General features: G+C 48.3%; 1 protein-coding gene across 2 annotated transcripts in view; it reads left to right on the forward strand.

Moving 5' to 3' along the window:
• LOC144688388 (neurensin-1-like) overlaps positions 1 to 17,870 on the forward strand; it is a 38,621-nt gene extending 20,751 nt beyond the window's left edge. Inside the window, exons 3-4 of one of the 2 annotated variants that reach the window (XM_078554871.1) lie at positions 13,757 to 13,906; positions 17,456 to 17,870. In XM_078554871.1, coding sequence (XP_078410997.1) covers positions 13,757 to 13,906; positions 17,456 to 17,461 — 156 coding nt within the window. In that variant the 3' untranslated portion in view covers positions 17,462 to 17,870. Of the gene's footprint in view, positions 1 to 13,756; positions 15,671 to 17,455 lie in introns of those variants that run through there. The other variant, XM_078554869.1, reaches the window with a different exon arrangement.
• Positions 17,871 to 18,741: the final 871 nt, after the last annotated feature.

Here is an 18,741-nt window from a genome sequence, read left to right on the forward strand (position 1 = left end):
GTGATCATGGGATTTTAGTGATGTTGCTTGAGGGGCAAGCATTGGCAAAGACATTGGGGACAACTCACGTTGCTCCTTCTTCCAAACCATAGAATCGTAGAAACCTACTCCCGGTTAAGTCTGTGTTGGGAAGGGCTGTGCTTGGCCTTTCCTGCTCTGCCACCAACTCATGTCTTCAAGTGTGCAATTAACGCTGGTGTTAACTCAGCAACGGGGGAGTGGGGGTTGTGGGGGTGGGGGGTGGTGGGGGGTGTGGGGACTTGTCATTTGGGGAGCACAACAAGCATAGGCTTCATGTAAAAAAAGGGGTTCTCACACCGGCCCTCGCCAGAGGCTTCATGGGAAATATGGGCACAGGCTAAACTCACCATAACCAAAACAATTCTTACAAACACTGGATTAGGTGCAGGAATTTAACATTGTGATATGGTTGTCATTAATCCAGTGTGTAAACATTATAAGGGCCTATTATGTATTTTACTATGTTTGCCTGCGGGTGTAAATGATGGTCTTTGTCCTGGCTCTAGTGAACATCTTTACTGATAGCAAGCTTTCTATTGCAGTAGACACTAAACAGTACACTGTGAATGACAGGAATGGTGCTGAGAGAGGTTTCAGTCCTTGTGCGTGAATCCTAGTCAATTAGCATTGCTCGATATTAGAACTGATGGGAATAATTAACTATTCTCACCCATATGTCATTGAATTCAAGAAATCTATAAAGCCAGTATCTCCTCCCTCCATGCCACCATTCCCACCGAGGTCCTACGCTCTAGCGTTCCCTCCCTAAACCTCTCTGCTTCTCCACTCTTCTCCTCCTTTTAAGAACCTCCATAAAGATCCACCACTGCTAGCCAAACTCTCCAGTCACCCATCTCCTTTCTTGGAGGTCTCAGAGGGTTGTAGGGATGGAGGAGGTTACAGAGATGGTGAGGGTGCTTTAACTTACGATTTGTGGAATTCCACGCCCATCTTCCCTTTCTGGCCTTTTGAGCATCCCTGATTTGGATCGCTCCACCATTGGTAGCTGTGCCTTCAGCTGCCTGGACCCCAAGCTCTGGAACTCCCTCCCTAAACCTGTCCACCTCTCTACCTCTCTCTCCTCCTTTAAGACCACCTTTAAAATCTACCCTTTCGACCAAGTTTCCTGCTCTAGTGTCTCATTAGATAAGTCAGTGTCAAACTTTCTTTGATATTTGCTCCTGCGAAGTACCTTGAAGCAGTCTACTATGTTGAAGGCGGTATATAAAAGCAAGTTGTTGTTGTTTGCCATTCCTCCTTGTCCCTGGCTCTGTTGTACTACACTGGGCTGCCTTCCAGTCATTTCCATTTTAGCACACTGTGGAACATTGCCTATTAAATCATTTAATCACCATAACATATCTGGCAACTTAATCCAAGCAGCAAAAATATGACATGAAAATGCAATTAGACATTGCTAAATCTGCAATAATTATTGCTCCAGGAAAGACTCACGATTCTGGGAGATTTCTTTCCTGGGTAAGTTATTCCTGGTTCAATAAGTCTATTAGATTTCACGATTTTGGGTTGGGTGCTTCCAGATGTTCACCAATGCCCCTCTGGCTGCCGGCTCCAAAGCAAGAGTTGCCACCCACGGTGATACATGCTGTACCATTTTTCCTCCATCAACTGCAACATTCCCGGACTGGCATTCAGTGTAGCTCTGCTTGGTACAGGTTAGATAAGAACTCAGCTCTGCAAAAGGATCACAAAAGGTTACTCTGTGTGTGTGTGTGTGTGTGTGTGTGCGCGCAAGGGTGTATGTGTCTGTTTGTGAGAGTGTGAGTGTGCGTGCGTGTGCCAGAGCGTGTGTGCGAGAGTGTGTGTGCAAAGTGTGTGTGTGTGTGTGCATGTGTGAGGGTGTATGTGCGAGTGTGTGAATGTGAGTGTGAGTGTGTATGTGCGAGAGTTTGTGTGTGCGAGTTTGTGTGTGCCAGATTTTGTGTGTGCGAGTGTGTGTGTGTGTGAGAGTGCGTGTGTGTGTGAGAGCGTGTGTGTGCATATGTGAGAGTATATGTGCAAGTGTGTGTGTGTGTGTGTGTGTACGAGTGTGTGTGTGTGTGTGTATGTGTGAGAGTACGTGCACATGTGTATGTGTGTGTGCATGAGTGTGTGTATGCACGCGAGTGTGTGTGTGTGGGTGTGCACGTGAGAGTGTATATGCAAGTGTGAATGTGTGTGTGTGTGCGAGAGTGTGTGTACGCGTGCGAGAGTGTGTATGCAAGTGTGAATGTGTGCGAGAATGTGTGTGAGTGTGTGTGTGTGCACGCGTGTGAGAGTTTATGTGTAAGTGTGTGTGTGCGAGAGTGTATGTGTGCAAGAGTGTGTATGTGCGTGTGTGCGCAAGAGTGCGTGCATGTGAGACTGTAGCCTGAATTTTCACTGAATCAGAAAGGCTCCATGCCTTAGCCAAAATGGCGCCAGAGCCCAGATCCAAAAGTCCCATCCTAGAACCAGCACCCAGCATTTTCACCATTGGGGCAGATGGGGGCGGGGACAGGGTGAGTTATATTTCACACATCCAGAGGCAGCAACACATTTAAAAATGCAGCTGTCTTCAAGCAGAAGTAATTTTTAATGGCTTGTTGTTTTCTGACTCGAGGGAAATGTTTGATCCTAGCAGAGTCCTTTGGGGAGGTCACGTGCCCTTTGGGAAAGTCCAGTTGCCCCTTTGGCATTGTTAAGAGTAGACATAAACTTGTATAAAAAGTGAATACTATCTGTGGATCTGTCAAGTTGTCAAGTCATTTAAATCTCCTCTAAATTTTGAGAAAAAGCAGCCCAAGGTTGAAAAAAATCAGTGCTTGCAATTTCAGTAGATGGCTGTTGACCTAAGCCTGAGGGATATCATTATAGGATTAGTGCTTCTTGACTGCTTCCACAACCTATTATCATCACTGTGGGAGGGCAGGTAATTTCAGTTTGATTGACAGCTCCAAGTGGTCATAAAGAGATTGATGTCCTTGATGTGGGGCTACGAACACAATTTTTTTTATAAGGGAGTAAGTACTTGAAGGGATTTAAATGATTGAATGGGATTTTATCAATGAGAGTGTGTCTTTTTAATACAGTGAAGTTTGTAATAGATACTCAGAACCTTATTGTGTTTTATCCTACCATGGCTCCTGAGGTCTGTCCATGGCAGGTACTGGGTGAGTTGGCATGGAGAGTGTTAGGGCATAAGGTGGTCGGTAGGGAGCATAAGTTGGGCATTAAGTTATCGTAGGGGCTATAAAGGGCCATGGGGATTGGTGGGGGTCATGGGTTGGCATCAGTTGGCAATAAGTTTTCATAGGAGCCTAGAAAGGGCCATGGGGGTAGGTAGGGGGCATAGATTGGCATGGAGGGTATGAAGGGTCATGGAGCAGCATAGGTTGGCATGGAAGATGTGAGGGGCCATTGGGGGTGGGTGGGGGGCATAAGTTGGTATGAGTTGGCATGGATGGGACATGGGGAGTATGCAGGAGGTGTAAGGGGTGTGAGGTTTAAGGGAAAGAGGGCTGTTTTTCATTTTACAGCTTTTATTGTAACTGACCTTTCGACCAGACTGCCTCAGCACCTGGCAGCCCCTGTGACACTGTTTCTGGGGGCGATAGGCCTAACTCCAGAGAGCAGCAACCCCTCAGAATGAAAATCTGACTGTTCGGGGCATTTTTTCCCAAATCAGGTTTATGGAGACGGGAAATTTTCTGACTCTGTGCTCCCGATTCGGAAGGGAAAATTTGGCCCTGTGTGTGCATGCGTGTGGGAGAGTGCGTATGAGACTGTGCATGCGAGAGTTTTGGGTGTGAGACTGCGTGTGTAGATATGTGTGTGTGAGAGCGCATGCGTGTGAATCTGTGTGTGAGTATGTGTATCCAGGTGCGGGCACATGAGAGTGTCCAGGAATTGAATATCAGGTCATAACTGTGTCCAACCCTGGAGAAAAATCATTAAAAAAGATTGATTTTATTTTCTTTGAACAGTTCTCTTTACCACATATAAAAATATCGAAAATGGGGGGAGAAAGGTTCTTTGGCTGACAGTCAAGCATCATCCAATTGGGCGATGAGTCTTTGTGCTTCCCAATTGGTGTAGGGAGGCAGTGCATCACAAGGATGGATGGGTTGGCCGATGAATGGCTGGAGTATGGGGGCAAGTCATGTGATGAAATCTCCAGGAATATATTGAATCACAGTTGCAGACTGAACTATGGATAGTAATGGCAGAGGCGCCAACACTCTATTACATGCCTGACCAGGAATCTCTCCTGTTAATAGGATCTAAGCCAATTGGTGAAACCAAAACTAAGACACAGAACTTTCCTTTATTGAGAGAACCTATTGACTTGCTCAGTTTCACAATTCTCCCCCCACTCAACACAGTGTCCCAGCTGTACCCTATTTATATGTGCTCAAATACCCATCACCTGATTCTGTAGCTGGAAGGATTTGCAGGTTGATACTCAGCCTGTTTGCCCATGTTACAGGTGCAACCTCCATGGCCATCAAGTCTTGGGGTGGGACTTGAACCCAGAGCTTCTGGCTCCGAGGCAGGTATGCTACTCGCTGTTCCACAAGACCTCCATTCCAGAGCAAGAGAGCTGGCAGCAAATTAGTGATTATAATGGAGTCAATGTTTGTTTTCAATGTGGGCTCTGTAATCTGGCAAGGGAAGAATGGCCGCTTGGTGTAAAACTCGGTTGGAACCTATACGATGAAAATCAATGGGAATGACTATCAGACGTACTCTAGAAATGAGTGGGCAATCCACTCCAACACATTACTGCCCTGGCAGCAAAGACAGAAAGTGACCTCAGTATTCCTGATTTCTCGGTATACACTTATAAATTAAATTGTCAGATAACCGCTGGCTGCCTCCTGATCTCCATTGCCGGGTCTGAGCCCGAGTAAAGACCACTGAGCGAAATGATGCTTTAAAGACAATTCTGGTCATGCATTCATGGTTAGCACTATTTTTTTTTACGAGGCGAAATTCCCATTAAATCACTCATGTAATGAGATCTGTCAGCTCCTAGCTCGGCTGCTAGGCAACGCCATGAAAATGGGGCCTTTCACCCGTGTGGGGGGAGGGGGAACAGCCGGGGCATGGGGTGGTGTTGAGGGGAGCAGTGCAGGTCGGGATGAGGGAGAAGGAAATGTATTTGCATTTGACTTTGTGAGGTCAGTTGTGGCTCGTTCAGGGCAGACTCGGCTGGGAACAGATCCAGAGGCACAAGAACCTTTGACGGGTGAACATGCATTTATGAACGGTTCTTATTTTCAGACGCACAGTGTTTCATGATGACTCATATCACTGAGGAGATTGTACTTGTTCTGAATTAGAAACCAGCTCAGAATCCAAAAGGCACAGTCATTATAAATTGCCCACACGGGCCAGGCAGCGGCACAACAACAAATTGCATTCGTCTAGCAACTTTAACTTAGCAAAACATTCCAAGGTGTTTGACAGGAGCAATTATCAAAGAGAATTTGAGGCTAAGCCACGTGGAGAGATGTTAGGACAGGTGAGCAGGAGCTTAGTGAAAGAGGCAGGTTTTAAAGAGGAAGAGAGAGAGAGGCAGAGGGAGTTTGGGAAGAGAATTCCAGGGCATAGGCAGCTGAAGGCACGGCTGCTAATCAAGGATGCGCAGGGAGCCAGATTTGGAGGAGCACAGCACAATACTGTGGCTACAAGAACAGGTCAGAGGCTAGGAATTCTGTGATGAGTAACTCACCTCCTGACTCCCCAAAGCCTGTCCACCATCTACAAGGCACAAGTGTGATGGAATCCTCCCCACTTGTCTGGGTGAGTGCAGCTCCCACAACACTCAAGAAGCTTGACACCATCCAGGACAAAGCAGCCCGCTTGATTGGCACCACATCCACAAACATTCACTCCCTCCACCACTAACGCACAGTAGCAGCAGTGTGTACCATCTACAAGATGCACTGCAGGAACTCACCATGGTTCCCCGGCAGCACCTTCCAAATCCATGACCTCTACCACCTAGAAGAACAAGGGCAGCAGACACATGGGAACATCATCACCTGGAAGTTCCCCTCCAAGTCACTCACCATCCTGACTTGGAAATGTATCCCCACTCCTTCACTGTCACTGGGTCAAAATCCTGGAACTCCCTCCTCAACAGCTCTGTGGGTGTACCCACACCACATGGACTGCAGCGATTCAAGAAGGCACCTTCTCAAGGGCAATTAGGGATGGGCAATAAATACTGGCCTAGCCAGCGACACCCACATCCCATAAAATAAATTTTCAAAAGATCGCAGGCCTGGAGGAGGTGATGGAGATAGGGAAATGTGAGGCCATGAAGGGGCTTTAAAACAAGGATGGGAATTTTAAAATCGAGGCACCACTGGACTGGGAGCCAGTGTAGTTGAGCGGGCAGTTAAGTGACGAATGAACAGGACTTGGAGCAAGCTGGAGTATGGGCTCTGGAGCTTCTCGATTGACTCTCCGCAGTTAGTTTGGAGCAACTTGGGAAACAGTAAACAGTAAACAGGGGCCTTTTCCAATCTCATGCTGCTAACCAAAAGCCTTGCCTTTACCTGTCTGAGTTTCACAAAGACTGATGTCCAACCAGTAGCGTCAACCCGTTGGAAGATTGTCCACAGCCTGAGTCTGAGTTTGAAATGCATGGTCTCAGCAGGAGAGGCTTTCCACCCAGAATGCCATATTGGGCAATTATGCCCGCAGAGCCGACAGACGCCGCCCACTCCGAGTGTCAGTCTGGGCTCAGGACCCAGCTTGCCAACTCTAACTGGATTCATGCCGTGAGGTTTCTTTACCTGACCACCTGCCTGCAACCCCTAAACCCTCTGGGCCCCAGTGTGACAACCCTTCCTCCCACTTCTATATTTCTATAACAAGTGAAGAGAGCTGTTTAAAGGAATGACAAAAAAAACATGCATTGGGTGGAATCTTGTGGGGGAGATAGGGGTCTCGGCCACCGGTTGGAGGGCCGGCGATTGTCCCGAGTCGCCTCCTTCAGGGAAGGCCCGACCTTTCTTGTTCCGCTCAAGGACCGCGGGAGGGCGGAGGTCACGCCCGCCAAGGGCTGCTGGCCCACCAGAGGCTGTCCGTTATGTTGAATGCCAGCGCCATCAGGCGGCAGCGACTGCTGCCAGTATGACACCCAGCTGAGGCCTAGTAGTGTCACCATATCCCAGGCCTCAAGTGAATTATGGCAGGGTTGGGGCGGGGGGAGGTGAGTGGTGATGGGGTGAGTTGGTCACAAGGGAGGAAGGTGGAGGAGGTCAGCAGCAAGGACAGGGGGTGGCTCTCAGTGGGCCCACCCACCCTTCCTGATGCTGAGACCCTCAATCAGGCGCTGAGTCCCTTTGAACAAGGGACACCCTCCCCCCCCCCTGCCCCCGGGGGTTTGCAAGCAACCCTGTACAGGTTGGCTTGTCTTGCTCCCAGCATGGTGAGCCCCCTACCCTCCGCTGGGTGAACACCAGCAGCAGAAGGATGAGGACCTTAAGTGGGCATTAATTACCCATTCAAGGCCCTGAATTGGCGGCCGGGCGGGAAGGCTGTCCTCGGGCCTTCCCACCACAGGCTTAATCGGGAAGCAGGTGGGAAGATGGCCCCCTCCACCCCACCTCACCCCCACACCCCCCTTCCCCACCCCCCCCCCCGCCCAGCACACTTGCCATGGGGCAGGATACACGATTCCACACGTTGTATCTAACTCCCCTATGATTTTTCAGTAACCTGGGGATCGCTCTTCAATTCCTGGAGAATGAAAGGGGAACTCTAGGAGGGCTGCCAACTCCCACTCGGGAATCCTGGAGGATTCTTCAAATGGCCTCTTACCTCCAACATCCCCGCCCCCCCATTGCTCACCTGACCTGTCCATCTTCAGTATTCCCCACCTTCCGCACCAATCAGAATGTAAACAGGCTCTTCTCTGACTGGATTATCTTACAGCCTCGAACCATGCGGTATTTGTTCTCAAGAAACATTATTTTTAGAGATGCGATTTTATTTAACGCCCCTATGATTTGTCTCCCGGGGGATGCTGGCCGCAGTGTTTTGGAGGCTGATCATTAATTCCTGGAGGCTTCAAGACAATCCTGGAGGGTTGGGTGATCCTGGGGTCTAGGCGTGGTACAGTGACGCCATAAGACCATAAGACATAGGAGCAGAAATTAGGCCATTCGGCCCATCGAGTCTGCTCCGCCATTCAATCACGGCTGATAAGTTTCTCAACCCCATTCTCCCGCCTTCTCCCTGTAACCTTTGATCCCCATACCAATCAAGAACCTATCTATCTCGGTCTTAAATACACTTAATGACCTGGCCTCCACAGCCTTCTGTGGCAATGAATTCCATAGATTCACCACTCTCTGGGGGAAGGCAGCAGTGCTTAAAACCATGAGGGATCCGGACAGAGTAGATACAGAGAAACTGCCCCCATTGGCAGGAGGTGGAGAACGAGAGGGCACCGATTTGAAGCGATTGGCAAAAGAAGCAATGGCGGCATGAGGAAAAACCTTTTTTAAGCAAAGCGTGGTTGGAACCTGGAATGCACCACTGGAGACTGTGGTGGAGGCAGGTTAGCCCGGGGGCTTTCAAAAGGATCAGCACCTGAAGAGAAAAAAAAAATGCATGGGCTAGGGGGAAAAGGCGAGTCGCTCCAGAGAGAAAACACAGACATGACGGGCCGAATGGCCTCCCTCTGTGCTGTAACCATTCTACGATCCTGTCATCCTACATCTGATATTAGCGGCTGTCTTTCCATTTTACCTTTTCTTTGCACCTGGAAGCTAAGCAATATTCAGGACAACAATGCAATTGAATGCAACAATCTACAGCCAATACACAGGCCACAGGAGATGGCCAGAGGTGGCAGTAGTCTTTTTTTCCCCTGTTTCTGTTTATCCTCACTTCTCCTTATCTCGCTTTCCTCTTCTGTATCTCGTTGTTTCTCTTCACAGTGGCCCGACGATGGAATGAGCGAATGCAGCTAAACCGGTTGATGCTAAGCCAGCCAACCTGTAGAGGGCTTTCACTGTGGCTATGAATTCCAGGGTGGCTCCCTTCATACAGTCCTTGGGCTAAAAATTCAATGAGGCACGTTAGCGGGCGCAGGGGTTGGTATGCACAGTGACCTCGTGCCCGATCGAGGCAATGCTGGCCGCTCGTCACCGCGACTGCAGTGTGCAGCCCAGCACGGAGTGTGCTGCTGACTGGCTGGGGTGCTCACCTGGAGGCCCAGGTGCATTTGCCTGCACTTCTTCAAGGCAGCCTTCACCTCATACACAGGAGGTGCATTCAGGCTACTGGAGCTGCTGGAATTGTCCCCACAAGTGTTCCACAGAAGGATGTGTAGCAGCAGGCCAAAGGGAGAGAGAGAGAGAGAGAGCGAGGGAGAGCTCCCACGTTCTCTGAGGTGGTGCTGAACAATGTTCCCTCTAAGCTGCATGGTTGTGCAGCAAGCTGAAAGTTCCCTCACAGGCCACGCACAAATTTAAATTACCGCACTTCCGCAGCCATGCGAAAGAATTTAAATTTAACCAAATCATCCACATAACCCCCCCAAATATTTAGACTGTATTAAAGCAAAATGCTGCAGATGCTGGAAATCTTCCCTGGCCCTAACCACCTCCTCTTCACCAATCTCTCTACACCTCCAACCCTCACCGGGATGGTCTGAAGGCTCTCCGCTTCTTCCTCAAACAGAGGCCCAAACAATCCCCATCCACCACTACTCTCCTCCGTCTGGCTGAACTTGTTCTCACACTGAACAATTTCCCCTTAAACTCGTCTCACTTCCTCCACATAAAAGGTGTGGCTATGGGTACCCGCATGGGCCCCAGCTATGCCTGTCTCTTTATGGGGTATGTGGAACATTCCTTGTTCCAGTCCTACTCCGGCCCCCTCCCACAACTCTTTCTCCGGTACATCGATGACTGTTTCGGTGCTGCTTCATACTCCCGTCTGTACCTGGAAAAATTTTATCAATTTTGCTTCCAATTTCCACCCCTCCATCACCTTCCCGACACTTCCCTTCCTTCCCTTGACCTCTCTGTCTCCACTTCTGGTGATAGACCGTCCGCCAATATTTCTACCTGTTTCGTGTGACGAGATGGCCGAGAGGCTAATCCATTGCGCTTTGTATACGTGGGTTCAAATCCCCCCTTCATCGTTACTTCAACAACTGTTTCTTTGTACGTGTGGTGCTTTTGGAGGCTTGTTGGTCTAGAGGTATGATTCTCACTTTGGGATTGAAATGATCATGCATATGGTCCTGGGTTCAAATCCTGGATGATTCATCATGTGTTGCCACTTGTAGTCCAAGCTGTGGGTTGCATTCTGTAGAGGAGATGATGGTGTAGTGGTAATGTCACTGGACTAGTAATCTAGAGGTCCAGGCTAATGCTCTCGGGACCTGGGTTCAAATCCCACCAAGGCTGCTGGTGGAATTTAAATTCAATTAATAAATATAAATATTCATTACAAGCCCACTAACTCCCACAGCTACAGCACCTCACACCCTGCTTCCTGTAAGGACTCCATCCCATTCTCTCAGTTCCTTTGCCTCTATGATGCCACTTTCCAAAACGGTGCTTCTGACATGTCTTCCTTAACCAAAGTTTACCACCGTGGCTGGCAGGGCCCTCAACCATGTCTGACCCATCTTCTGTGCTTCTGCCCTCACACCTCCCTCCCAGAACCATGATAGGTTCCCCCATGTCCTCACTTTTCACCACACCAGCCTCCGCCATTTCCGCCAACTCCAGCATGATGCCACCACCAAACACATCTTTCCCTCACCCACCCCTGTCGGCATTCCGTTGGGACTCCAGGACACCCTGGTCCACTCCTCCAACACCCCCAACACCTCATCCCCCTCCCATAGCACCTTCCCATGCAATTGCAAAAGGTTCAACACCTGCTCTTTTACCTCCTCACCGTCCAAGGACTCAAGCCTTCCTTCCAGGTGAAACAAAGCTTCACTTGCACCTCCTTCAATTTGGTCTACTGCATTCGCTGCTCCCAATGCGGTCTCCTCTACATTGGAGAGACCAAACGCAGACTGGGTGACCGCTTTGCAGAACACCTTCGGTCTGTCCGCAAGCATGACCCAGACCTCCCTGTCGCTTGCCATTTCAACACACCACCCTGCTCTCATGCCCACATGTCCGTCCTTGGCCTGCTGCAATGTTCCAGTGAAGCTCAACACAAACTGGAGGAACAGCACCTCATCTTCCGACTAGGCACTTTACAGCCTTCCGGACTTAACACTGAGCTCAACAACTTCAGACATGAACTCTCTCCTCTAGCATCACCCCTTTTATATCCCTTTTTTCAATACTCATTTTTATTTTTTATTCATTATTTCTTATTATTTATTATTTATTATTTTTCATTATTCATTTACTTTTTATTTTTACAAACTTATTTTTATGTATTTTCACTTTTATTCATTGTTTTATCCATACCTTTTATCCTATTTTCGATCTTTTTTCCTCACCACCGCCCCCTCTCCCCACCCCTACAAGGGCCATCAGTCACTTATTCATGTTGTTCTGTCCAGAGTGCTTACCCTTGTCCTGCTATTACCACATTCTGCTTTCTGACCTTAATGTCACTATCAGCATCTCCTTTAGCCAGTACCACTACCACTAACACCCCCTTTGTGCTTTTGTCCATGACATCTTTGTCAATCTCTCCTTTCTCCCCACCTATCGCTGGCCTTCTATCCAGCTTCACCTGCTCCACCCCCCCTTAAACAGTATCAATTTCATCACATTTTTACTTCTCTTTAGCCCTAAAGAAGAGTCATACGGGCTCAAAATGTTAACTCTGTTTTTCTCTCCACAGATGCTGTTAGATCCGCTGAGTTTTTCCAGCATTTTCTGTATTTAGACTGTATGTTGGTGCTGGAGGCTTCAGTCCATGAGGTGGAAAGGAGGAGAGATATCATGTTACCGTAGGGGGACATGCGGCCCTCCAGGCACACATGCGAGCAGAATGCAAACCAGTGGCCATGGAGATCAATTTGATGATTCTGGCCCTGTGGTCCTTGCTGCAAGGAGTTCAATGACCTAACATGAGTGGTCAAGGTAAGTGAATGCATCTTCAGATGTCACCTCTCACTCACCACACCACTGACCTCAAACACTGCTCAAAGTACACATTCCATCACTCACCCATTAGCAATCAGAACTCATGCCGAACATTCATACAGCCCAGTTCACCCTCACACACTTACCACTGCTGCCAACCTCACACCCCAAATCTCACAGCTTCCACATACTTCCGGCTATTCAGCTATGAAAGGCTCATCACCCAAACACATTGCGACACACTCACTGACGCACTTCCCTCTCTCTCGCAGGTCAAGGTGGCGCAGAACAGGAGGCGGCAGCAGCAGGGGACTGGCGGGGAGCAGAGAGGCTTGCCTCTCCTGAGCCCCTTAGAGGGGACGGCGCTCCGAATTATCAGGCCAGCAGCGACTGAGACCTTTGTACCTGGTGTTGCCAAGAACATTCGGGATGATAGTATGTTCTTGTCTTATGCACCTTCACAATTCTCACTTCACCCTCAGCCCACTATCTAGCATGAAGCACAAGCGGCAGATATTGTAACCACTGGACCTCTTGTTTTTCACCCAACCCTGCACCCCCCACTCCCTCACCCCAATTCTCACCTTCTGCATTTTTGATTTTCAGAATATCCACTTCATCGGGTATTGCGGCCTCTCTATGAAGGCTGTAAGCAAGAGCAGGCACCTGATGAAGATGCATCAACACTTTATCTGACACATGCAGCTACCAGCTCCCATATTGGGCGTTGCCTATTTTTAAAGGGCAGGTTTAGGGGCAGGACCAACATGTGGTGAGTCACCGGGTACAAGTGGGCCGCAGCACATGCCTGGGGGAAAGGATAGCAAGGGTGCCAGCTGACCAGGGGGCAAGGGCGTAGACATGGCCTGCTGCAGAGCACTCAGGTGAAGGTTTTGAAGGAAAGGTTGATGAGCGCACGTCGTTGCTCGGTGCATCGGCAGGCCTGTCACCGAGCCTATTGTCACTCTCAAGCAGCACGGAGCAGTTCGACTCCAACTTGGCACACGCCCTCACCAGAGCTCGGAGCCCACCCTTCCCGGCATGGAGTTAACGACCAGCTCCATGGCAGCGCTTGTAGACTCAGCCGTGATTCAGCGTCTAACGGCCGATGTCTGAGCTTCCATTTCGAGAGGGATTTAGTTCTACTGATGGGTGTGCCCCCCCTCGCCCCAGCCCCCAACTGTTGGGGAAACAGTGGGAGTTCCCCGTCACTTCGGGAGGCACGACCCCAGAGAGGGATGGGGTGCGGTGATGGTTAGAGGCAAGGGAAGGGTTTGGCTTTCTTTTCTGCTCTCTTGTCTGCTCGAAGGAGAACAAACCTCTCTCATTTCTCCATGTAACTGAAGCCCCGTATCCCTTTGCGTTGCATAACATAATCCTGGGTATCCAGTGTGGAAATAATTCTCCAGCTCCCAGAGTGAAGCGTGCCTATTGGGGAACACGCCCCAACCATTTCCACCACATATTCCATCCATTATGGACAGAAACTCATGGAGGGGGAAGGGACATGAATTTCCACAATGTGCTCCCACTGAGAAAACCTCCCACTAAGAGATCAAATCGAGGATGTAGCCTCATTAGTTCTCCTCTAATGTTAAGTCCCAGAAGTACAAACATGCCGCCCGATAGTTCAACGACTTTTTCTTTTGTATTTTCAGGTGGGCATGTCAGCGGGAACCATCCTCTTCCTCGTTGGCCTAGCAACAGTCACCACCGGTTACCTGGTGCCCCCCAAGATTGAAGGCATCGGAGAGGCTGACTTTCTCGTTGTGGACAAGCATGCCGTCGAGTACAACGAGGCCCTGGAGGTCAGCAAGCTGGTCGGCGCCATCCTCTTCAGCGTGGGAGGGACGGCAGTAGCAGCGTGCGTTCTGGTCCTGACCTTTTCCAGACACCCCCCCAGAGATGAAGAGAGACAGTTCTCGCCGATCCTGAAGGAAGGGCCGCTTGAAACGAAGCATAAAACGGTTCTAAAGACTGGGTCGCCGGGAGATACCCAATTCCCTGTTAGCTTGTCAAGAGTACAAAGTGTCCAACCCAAGACGGGAACCTGAGGGCCCACCCCCAAGCCCTTATGGAACAGGTCTTCTTTATAACACGAATTCCAATGTGAAGCCCTAATCAAACGATCACACTTACATAGATTGGCTTTATAGTGGGATTCTTTATGAATGTGAAGAGGTTTCTGGCTGATCTGAATATTTAGTCCTCACCCCTTTCTGAACCCCAACCCTGCACTCCACTAACCCAGGGATGTTCTAATTTAACACCTATCTCGGCAAAATCTGCGAACTTGACATTTTCTTTCCTGGCCCCTTGTGCATTCCCGATTTTCATCGCTCCACACTGGTGGCCATGGCTTCAGCTGCCTGGGCCCTAAACTCTGGAATTCCCTCCCGAAACTTCCCTACCTCCCTCTTCTCCTACAAGATGCTCCCCTTTGGCCAAGTTTTTGACCACCTGCCCTTAGTATCTCCTTATGGCTCAGTGTTAAACTTTGCTCCATTCATGCTTCTGTAAAGTGCCTTGGGATGTTTTACAATGTTAAAGGCACTAAACAAATAGAACTTAATATCGTTGCAGTTGGTTTTCTTCCCAGCATAAGCATTTGGCAAAGGAGGATGTCTTTGGTTCAAAGACTAGTAGGATAATGTGGCGAGTCATGGCATTGCCAAGTGTCCCATGAGTGGCTGCTCTGCTTATAAATGAGTTAAGCTTGACAACAGCCTCTTTAACAAACCTCCACACCTTTTAATTACCGGTTATAATTGCTAGCCATGTGGTAATTCAAGGGACATAAATGGGAGCAAATTTACCATCGGTAAATCAATTGGATTGTTCAACAAAAGAAGCCTTATCATCTGCTCTCCAGCTTTCACTTGGAAAATTTGATTCTTTAATTGCAGGTTTTTTTCCAGACCAAAAAGTTGTGAAGGGCATAACAAGCAACAGTAATGCAAGAGAGTGGCTTGGGGCGATAATGCAACGCTCCTCTGGATCAATGCAGGATTTGCCTTCTGGAATGCACTGTCAGGAAAGGTGGTGGAGCCAGATTTTTCCAAAGATGCCTCCACTAGGGGGCCATAAATATAATACAATCACTAATAAATCCAATAAAGAATTCCGGAGAAATACCTTAACCCACAGAGTGGTTAGAATGTGAACACTGCATGTGGTTGAGGTGAATACCATAGATGAGTTTAGAGAGAAACCAGATAAACATACAAGGTAGAAAGGAGTAGAATGATATGATTTGATGGATGGGAAGAGGCTTGTGTGGCGAGCTAAGACCAGATAGGCCCAATGGCCTATTTCAGTGCTGCACATTCTATCAAATTCTACATGAAAAGGAATTGTAAATATGCTCGAAAAGCAGAAATTGACAGGGCTGTGGGGAAAAAAGCAAGGGGATTTCTTCTTGTATGACTCTTCCACAGTGTCAGCACAGATGAGATGGGCAGAAAGGCCTCCTCCTGGCTGTATAATTCTATGGCTTCCTGACTCCAGGATTCCATAATCACTGATTCTAACTAGCCTCCCATTCCAGAGCACTCTTTGCTGCTGAAACCATGGGCGATTAGCGCATTTTAAAAAAAAATTCATTTTATGGGCATCGCTGGCTAGGCCAGCATTTATTGCCCATCCCTAACTAACATGCCCTTGAGAAAGCATGTGAAGAGCTCACAGAGGTAATGTGTGGTCAAACCTGAGGCTTGTGTTTTTAGAGCAGCTCAAAGCCCTGGGATGAAAATGTGTCCTTTTGAGGCGTGTATCGAATTCCCTTGGAAAATGCTGCTTCCACCATCTTTCAGACAGCGCATTCCAACTCACTGCTTAAAAAGGACTCTTCAACTCCCCTCTTTTTTTCTTGACAATTGTAAACCTCTCTCCTCTGATTACTGACACCCCCTCACCCCTCAGGGTAAACGGTCTCTCCTTATTTACTCTCATCAAAACCCTGTATCGTTTTGAAGACCTCCCCCCACTACTAAATCTCCTCTTAACCTTCTCCGTTTCGAGGCGAACGATCCCAGCTTTTCTAGTCGTGCTGCATAACTAAAACCCTTCGTTCTGACATAATTCATGATACCTTCCCCTGGGCCCTTTCCTCTAGGTTACAATCTCCTGTTGGTTACAGACTTAGAACCAATTTATGAAATACTGGGCCATATTTTCCAATTCCTGCACCTGAGTATTTTTGACAAAAGGAAATAAAGAAAATTTCTGATGGGAAGTTACACCATCATTGAGAGCTTGCCCCAATTCCACGCCTAATAATCAAAATGGATATAAAATCAGATGAGGCTCCATTTCTGGTGTCCAATTTTCCCTCTTTTCGTTCTGCCCAGGTCACACAGACAGAAAATTCTCTCTCTCCTCCGCCCCATGTCCAGGCCTCTTGAAAGCAGTTCAGAGAAGGTTCACTTGGCTGATTCCTGGGTTGAAGGGGTTGTCTCATGAGGGAAAGATTGAGCAGGTTGGGCCTATGCCCATTGGAATCCAGAAGAATGAGGTGATCTGATTGAAACATGTAAGATTCTGAGAGGGCTCGACAGGGTAGATACTGAAAGGATGTTTCCCCTCGATGGGGAATCTAGAACTAGGGGGCGTGGTTTAAAAATAAAGGGTTTCCCATTTAAGACTGAGGTGAGAAGAAATTTCTTCTCTCAGATGTCGTTAGTCTTTGGAACTCTCTTCCCCAGAGAGCAGTGGGGTCTGGGTCATTGAATATATTCAAGGCCGAGTTAGACAGATTTCTGATCTACAAGGGTGACAAGGGTTATGGGGAGCAGGAAGGAAAGTGAAATTATGGCCACAACCAGGTCAGCCGCGATCTTCTTAAATGGGGGAGAAAGCTCGATGGGCTGAATGGCCTACTTCTGCTCCTGTTTTTTTTAGTGAACTTATATGTTCCACAATGTCAATATGTATATACATTTCCTGCCCCATTTTCATGAAGGGGCTTGTGCAGTTTAAGAGACAAAAGAATTAAAAAGGCAGACAAAGTAATTTCACAACAAGAGTGTTTCCATTGGTTACTGATGTTGCGCATTAGAGTTGCCAACCCTGGGCTTATTCCTGAAGGTGTGGTCACATGACCTCCTGCCGCCAACTGCCCCGCCTCCACTCTCCCACCATTGGTTGCTTGACATGTCCATCCCCACATCATCCCGCCCTCCCACACCAATTGGAAAGCCAATAAGACGTTTCATTAATCGATTGGAATGATTCTGGGATCATCCGATGAGTCAAAGAGCCTTTAATTGCCCAAACGTTTGCAACTAATGAATAAAAATTTCAAAGATTTTATTTTTTTAGTTTGCTTTAATGCCCCTGTGCTTTTTTTTTTCCCCTAGCAGTAGTCTGGAGATTAATCTTTAATCGCTGGAGACTCCAGGACAATCCTGGAGAATTGGCAGTCCTGGTTACACAGCGTTACTTCAACCCTATGGTGCACTGTGTTCCCCATCCCCATGACCCTGGACACCTCAGGGCTGCCTTGAGTCCAATAAATGTTCTCGGAGCCTGAAGCTACCATGGATTCTGACCACTGCAGCGCGTACAACCACAGCAGCTGCTTTGAGGCTTCATCACTTGACCTGTTCCATTAAGGGCAACGGATTCTCAGATAAAGATGTACACTGAAAACGCACCTCCCAATGGGCAATGTATTAAAGCAACCCAATCGCAGCGGACTCCATCTACATTCTGAAATTATTCTTGGCCGCAACTTCATGAAAATAAATATAAAATAAAAATAAATGTATTGCTGCCGACTGCAGGCACAGAGTTTTTGTGTGTTTACTGAGATTTCTCTCTTTATTCGCCATTCAAAGTTCTCTTGCCTTTTCAACCACTTATTCTTTTTTCAATGTTTCTCCATCTCTTCCTCTTGCTTCAGGGCAGGTGGGGGAAGGGGAGGTCTGAGAGAGGATGTATCCGCACTTGAGTAAATCCCCTGTCAGTCGTGCCCTGAGACCACACTGCTGTCAGTGAGTGGGATTCATTTTGCGTCCATAATGTGTGTGGCGCAACTATTCTCCACTTACTGCATTTTACTGGGGAAATACTCCTGGAAATTTCACCCTGCTGCCATCCCAGCAAACTGCTTTTCCAGAGACCCAGAACTAAATTGTCCATTTGGGGAAAGGAATGGGGAGGATGGAACGTGTCAGCCAATGAGTTGGCAGGATGGGATATTACAGCAAATGGAGTCCATTTTACAGCAAGTTGTCAATTCACTTAGCAAACAGTCTACAGGGTCTATTTCAATAGAGTATCTTTGCACTACAGCAAACGGAACTCATGACCATAGCTACAGCAACATCTCCCAGGAAAGGCAGGATTATTACTCCAGCAAAATGCAATGAGTGGAGAATAGTTACATAATAAACATTAAGGGTGTAAAACCGTTCCCAGTCTCTTACAGCTGTGTGACCTCTGGCAGTGATTGACAGGGGAATTTCCCCAAATGTCTCTTGCTCCCTGAGGCAGCTCTGTGCCTTCAGGGAGCTTTCACTGAGCGCACCACCCCCCCCTGCGCACGCACGCACTCCGGCGCTCGTGTTGCTCCCGCCCCCATCCAGGCAGCGCCGAGGTTATCAGCACACGTTTCACGCTGGCTGGACATTAATGGGCCAGG

Source organism: Cetorhinus maximus, chromosome 13 (assembly GCF_964194155.1).
Source record: "Cetorhinus maximus chromosome 13, sCetMax3.hap1.1, whole genome shotgun sequence".
Classification (NCBI taxonomy): domain Eukaryota; kingdom Metazoa; phylum Chordata; class Chondrichthyes; order Lamniformes; family Cetorhinidae; genus Cetorhinus; species Cetorhinus maximus.